The sequence below is a fragment of the Penicillium rubens genome (genome assembly GCF_028828025.1).
Source record: "Penicillium rubens strain IBT 27055 chromosome Unknown utg000003l_segment0_segment0, whole genome shotgun sequence".
NCBI lineage: Eukaryota > Fungi > Ascomycota > Eurotiomycetes > Eurotiales > Aspergillaceae > Penicillium > Penicillium rubens.
In genome coordinates, this window is record NW_026890601.1 from 9,238,883 (window position 1) to 9,245,361 (window position 6,479).

The 6,479-nt window shown below is 52.0% G+C and overlaps 2 protein-coding genes across 2 annotated transcripts; both read right to left on the reverse strand.

Annotated features, from left to right (window-relative positions):
• Positions 1-728: 728 nt before the first annotated feature.
• On the reverse strand, positions 729-4,625 carry N7525_009766 (mRNA-binding protein RRP12; the record flags this gene model as incomplete). The annotated part of the gene is made up of 3 exons (XM_002563823.1): positions 729-2,543; positions 2,600-4,507; positions 4,563-4,625. The coding sequence occupies 3 exons, from the start codon at positions 4,623-4,625 to the stop codon at positions 729-731; spliced, it is 3,786 nt and encodes a 1,261-aa protein (XP_002563869.1).
• A 585-nt stretch (positions 4,626-5,210) lies between these two features.
• N7525_009767 (uncharacterized protein) lies at positions 5,211-6,479 on the reverse strand (the record flags this gene model as incomplete). The annotated part of the gene is made up of 5 exons (XM_002563824.1): positions 5,211-5,483; positions 5,544-6,001; positions 6,065-6,133; positions 6,190-6,395; positions 6,463-6,479. 5 exons carry the CDS (start codon positions 6,477-6,479, stop codon positions 5,211-5,213), a joined length of 1,023 nt encoding a protein of 340 aa, XP_002563870.1.

Below are 6,479 nucleotides of genomic sequence, written 5' to 3' on the forward strand. Positions count from 1 at the left end.
GAGCTCGCGAGCTTTTTTGTTATTTGTTCCTTTTGCGTCACACTCTACATCTACTTCTCTGGGCGAGTGATGGGGGCTGTGGGAAATGCTGCTGAGCTGCCTGGTTGGCTGGCTCGCGTTCATGAAGTTCTGATTGATATGTTCGATACACTTTTTTTTTTTTGGCATGATAAACTGCTTTGCAAATGAGAATATGATAAAATTCACACTGCATTTGGGGTTCTGGATATTTGGCTGTAGTTGAAGTGTGCTCGATCATTGGAGTCTCTAGTAATGGATAATTCGCCCTAGCGACGTAGTAGTTTTATCAAATATAGAAAGGCTACTCATCGGATATGTATAGTCTGTAGGGCTATATGTACGTACATTTTACACCAAAAGCAAAACAATATGTATGTCCATTGAACCTAAGAGAAACTTTTGAACAGAATCGTAATCATATCATGAAAAACACGGAGTCAGATAACTCTGCATTGAAACAGAAAAAGGCCCAGAGTCAACGGAATCACCACAGCGGAGGGTATTATGAGAAAACGTCAACACTAACCAAGCACGACAGGGACCGAAGACCAGATGGCAGGAACAAAAGAAACAAGAAATCAAAAACAGGGAACTCAGAACGATAACTCCGGGATCTGCTAGATGCCACTCCTTCTCTCTCCACCCACAGTACCCAAGCCCAGCAGACAAGGCAAAAAAGAGATACGATTTACTGTAAAGTAAATAGTTTATCTCTTCTTGCCCCATCCTGAGCGGTTACCACCCCGAGGAGCGTGGCCTGGATTGCGACGCTTCTCAATGCGGCCACCGCCAGGCGCACCGGAAGTCTTGGGCGCACCAAGGCCACGGCGACCAGAGCTCTGACCGGATCCAGAAGCGCGCAGGTCCTGCTTCAGGTCGTCTTCATCGACGTCCATGCTATCGCCAGCATTCTTTTTTGACGACTGGCCCATCTTCACCTTGCCTCTCTGGCCACGACGGACAGCGTCGGGTCCACTAACAGCAGCGAGGTAGGCGTTAACGCCACCGTCACCAGCACCGGACATTTCGACGTCATCAGCGACGACATCCCCATCATCGCCGAGGACGAGACGGCCGTCAGCGTCGACTTTGGCGGCGCGCTGCTTCTTCTTCGAGCCGGGGCCTGTGTTAAGGAAGCGCTGGCTAGGCTTGGTGGTGGAGATGCTGGCCAGAGCGTTGGAGCCAAGCAGATCGAGGGGATTGTCTTCGGGGGACATCTCGCGGATATACTGGGTGCTTTGGCCTGCTTTTTTCTTGGAGTTGCGGCCCTTGATTTGAGCCACGTCATCGACGTCAACGTCGCTGTCGCCGTCGTCTGAGTTGTCGGAAGAGTCAGAGTCAGAGCCGTAAACGGCCTTGTCGAAGGCGTTGCCGGATTGGGGCTTAGAGGCCTTCTCCTCTTCGTCCTCGTCTTCGCCTTCGCCTTCGGCGCCCTCCTTCTTCTTGCGCTTGCTGCGCTCGCGGGCTTTACGGATGTTGACTATAAGCTTGCGGTCTTCCTCGCCGACAATAGCCTCCAAGAGGGGAGCACCGAATCGGCGAACGAGTCGGTCGATGATGCCCTTCACCTTGCTACGGAGACGGCCCTTGTGCTCCTTGTTCCAGGCCATGAGGCTGGGGACCATGGTGCTCAGACGGGGGCGCAGGGTCTCATCGGGAAGAACGACGACTGCAACCTTGACAAAGCCAAGGACAGAGCGGACGATCTCACGGTTGTTGGAGGTAAGGAAGAGTTCAACTGTCTCAACGAGTTCCTTGAGCATCTCAGGCTGAAGCTGTGTTTGGAAGTCGAAGAACAGGCGCGAAAGCGCAGTGACGGTGGCGCCCACCATGTGAGGCGCCGAGCCAGCCAGACCGGCCGAGACCATCGTGAAGAACTCCTCGAGAGTAGCGGGGGCATCCGGGGAATCATCCGCCACACCTGGCACAAGAGATCTGCGGATGACAGTGCCGGGAGGGTTACGCTCTGAATCAGTCGTGCGCTTGGCCAGAAGAATCAGGAGGTCAAAGGCCGCTGTGCGTGCCTTCTCGTTGCTCTCCTTGCAGCCCAGGACCACCTCAGACAGAATTGCCGGGATGAAGTGCAGATCCGAGGTGGGCAGGTGGTTGATAATCTCAGTGATAGCGAGCATACGGTCGCGACGGCCAGACGCGGGGGTGGTATCCGTGGTGGCAAGCATGAGTGCCTGCAACTCTCCACTACGCTCCTGGAGGGCGGCACTGCCAGTCTCGGTCGTCGCAAGCCGGGGAATCAACTTGTAGGCCTTCTTGATGAGTTGCTGATCCGGGTTTGGAGACGAGCTGTTGAGGATAGCTGCTGCCATGGCAAACAAGCCACTGAAGCTGGAGCGAGGGAGGTAGATTGACATAGCGATGACGAGGTCAATCAGGGTGTGGGACGTCGGTGGCATCTTGTCGGACGAGCCCTGACCCTGAGCACCCTGCTTTGTTGCTGCCTCTTGCTCGGTAGCCAAAGAAGACTCAAGCATTGAAGTAACACGGTTAAAAGTTTCGTTCAGCTCCTATGAAGGGTGTTAATCCATGTTGATCCGTATACAAAACTGACGTGGGAACTTACATTTTCAGGGGTAATGCTCAAGTACGCATTGATACACTGTAGAATGTAGCCGCGGTAGTGGGGAAGGGTCTGGCTGTAGACGTTGAACAAAACAGCCAGCAGATTGCTCGCAAGACTGGCGAGATGAGTGAGGTTCTTCTGTGCAGCGACCTTAGTGATACGTCGCTGCAAGATCAGATCATCCTCATCATTTTCGACAGACAGGATAGCCTGGTTAGACTCAACCAGGTTCTGCAAAGCACGGCAGACATCGACACGCAACTCGGTCTGCTTGTACAGAACATTAGACAGCAGCTCAGCGAACGTCTGGTCAAATGCCTCCTCAAGATCAAGCGGCAGCTCGCAGTAGCCGGGAAGGGTACCCCAGGTCTGTTGGACGAGGGTTTCGAAGATCTTCACTTCCACGGACTTCTCAGCGGCACCGAAGTTCACCACCTTCTGGTACAGTGCCTCACTCAGGGGGACGAGTTCGGTACGGAAGTGGCGAAGGTTCGTGTTGGTCACGCTGTCGCGCATAATGGGCAGCATCCAGACACGACCGGGTTGACCAGCCTTCTGTTCGATAATGTTGAGAGGAAGAATCTCCAACACTGCCTCGGGGCCCATTGCCTCGATGGCACTACCGAGAACGGCATCGGCTTCCTTCTTGCCGTGGAAGCCGCCATTGCTGCGCAGTTCACCGATTGTGGAGACAATCTTGTCAAGATATGGGCTTGATCGCCACTTGAAGCAATCGAACAGGGCGGAGCAAACATTGAACACCTCTTTCCAAGCAGCCTGGTACTTCACCGACAGGAGGTCAACGGCTGCGCGAGACAACTTCTCCAATGTCTTCTCATCGTAGACAGATGGGTCCACAATAACACTGTTGGGGATACAGTTGTGCAGGAATGAGATCAGACACTCAGACGCGGAAACGCGGATGTTGCTGGAAGGCGAAGCCATGAATCCAGAAATCAAGGTGAACAGATCCGGCAACTTCTCGAAAGTATCCTCGGGAGTGATTTGTGCGGCCACATCGTAACCACGCGAGAGCACTGCAATCCAAGGCGGGAGAAGCTGGGAGTCATTCTGCGCAGGCTTGAGCTCGGAGATAGCATCCAAAAGACGGGGCAGCTTTGAGGATGAGAACTCATCAGCCATTCCCTCGAAAATGACTTCAAATACCTCGAAGGCACCCATGGTGATGTACTCATTGCTAGAGCGGGAAGCGTTCATCAGGAGTTCGCTGAGGGGTTCGATCTTCTTGCTGGGCCAGCCACCCGAGGCCGAGGCAATGGTCTTGACTAGCTGCAACGAGTGAATGACAAGGGGCTCGTGGTTGTTGGACTGGGAATCGTGGCGACCCTTCTTTTGCTTGTGAGCCGCTGTGATGCTATCGCCCAGAGTCTTCATAGCAGACTGAGCGCACATATCCGCACCTGGGTGGTCCAAAGACGGGCTCGGCGGGGGCGCCTTGAGAACCTTGACGAGAGCTTCCTGGGCACGCTTCCGCACCTTGGGTCGGTGGTCAACGGACAGGCTCAGCAGACCTGCCATTGCGCGTCGCGGGCCAACCTGTGTGTGGGGGAGATTCCATGATGCAGCATCCTGGGCGATGAGAAGAGACTCAAGACAGCCAATGGAAGGACGCAGGAGAGGGGCTTCAACCTCGGGGAGAGAGAGTGCGGGTGCAAGGCCTTCGAGGATCTGGGAGAATTTGGCGCAGAGGATTGGGGCGGGGACGTAAACGGTGGTGATGTCGAGAAGGTAGACAACAGATGTCGCTAGGTCCTTGTTGACAATACCCTGGGATGCGGAGAGTGACTGCGAAAGCAGTGCAAGAAGAGCGGCAAAATAAGCTGTTGGTGAGAAGTCTGCCTTTTGATCACGGAGAGTATCCTCAACTGCAGAGAGCACCACAGCGGTCTGTTCATGGATCAATATAGTGTCAATTGATTGGGTGTGTAGAGGGAAAACTTACATGATGCTGGTTCTGCAGCTTGGGAGACTTAATCTTCTCAAGCTTCTCCGCCAGAGTCGCCATGATTATTGCGGACGACGAGGTGGAGAAGAGTCAAAGAAAGCAATGTATTGGGATGAGAAAGAGGGCTGCTTGGCGGTGATAAAAATCGTAAAGGGAAAAAAAGTAAAGTCCGGCAAATTTGGAGGCGGTCAGACAGGCGGCGGGGCGGCATGAATTTGTTCGCTGTGGAAACTATTTTTATTTAAAAAAGGTATCAATTTCTTTTTAATAACCAGACATGCTTAATTTGAAGTTGGAGCGGGGAGATTTAACGCTGGTGATGGCTCGTGGTGTTTGCTTTCAGTTGATTCAATCCCCTCCTGCTGAGGTGGTGCCAAGTGCCCATTTATCAGTTATGTCTAACACCTGGGCAGAATTCTGATCATTGTCCATAGATAATTCGACACAGATCGTATGTGATTACCATATTTTGGTGAAGCTTTTGAACGCATAGGATTTTATAGTCCCGTGTGCACAGTAGCCCTAAGATTACACTATGGCTACCAGGAACGACCAAATTCCACGTAAAGCATGTAAAATGAACTGGATGAATTGAATAGGAATTCTCGGGCTGAGAAATATGGGTTACAGATCGCACACTTGCTTTCAATGGCTCCTTGACACTAATCGCAGCTGTGCCGCTTCAGCAATGATTGTCTCCCGCACGGCGCTTTGGAAGCTCTCGCCATCTGGTTGCCATCCCAATAGCTTTTTTGCTCGTGAAGCCCGGCCTTGACCATTTGTACCCAGGAAGACACTTCCGTTGGGTATCACTGCGTTGGACTCTTCGAGATTCATGGATTTCACTGAATCAGGCGAATCAATGTAACCGAGGCTATGCGCCTCTTTGGCGATCACGGAAGCGACATCTTTGAAGCTCTGAAAGAGGGAAAAAGGGTCAGCGTGGATAAGTTGGAATATATTAGGCCATGAACGAACCTCAAAGCCCTTTTCCGCAAAGAAAAGGCCGTTCTCATTCCAAATAGGACTGGGAGTGGCGTCGACAGCGTTCTCCACCAATTTGACAAAGAGGTCAGCCAATTCAGAGACATGAACAATGCCCCATCGACTTAGTCCCCTGCCAAGGTATAGACTAACACGTTGCAGAAGAGTGGCCCGAGCCAATGAGGGAACCTGCACGCTGCGTTGTTTGACAGGACCTTTACCAATGCCAAATATAATGGGAGGGAAAATAATGGCAGTTTTGGGGCCACTTGATCCCAAGTCGAGGATGTAATTATCCACCACTCGACGATCTTTGTACGCCCGAATTATATCCCGGAGATCAGCAGCGTTATCCAAGTCATCAATGATTTGATCCGAGGGCTCGCCGTATGCGTTGTTATCAACTTCCGGGCCTGCTAGAACACTAGCCCCGGTCACTTGAATGTAATGGGCTGCAGTTTTGCTTCAATTAGCGATCAAACCGAAAGAAGTTATTGCAGTAGTAGGTGGCGTACCATTCTGACGCCCCGCCAAGCCATTTGCGATCGCTTTCACGCTTGCGATATGCTTGTTACTAGCAGCGTCTAAATGGAGAAGCTTAGTGTTAGGTTCTGCCACTATTGGACGTAAATTGACTCACGGATGACAATGTTGGCTTTGCGCGACTCTTCTTCAATGATGTCGACATTGTCCAAGTCCGCAAGGACCACACGGACCTTAGGAAATGCACCCAAAACCTTGCTGGCCTTTTCCTTATCTCTGATCAAGGCGGCGACCTCGTAATCAGGATGCGCATGCTGCAAGGCGTGGAGCACTTCACCTCCGATGTAGCCAGTGGCGCCGGTACTAGAATTTGAGTTACCAGTTAGCAGAACATGAATGAATGCTCTATAAGAAATGGAAAACCACTTACAGAAAGATCAGCGTCAT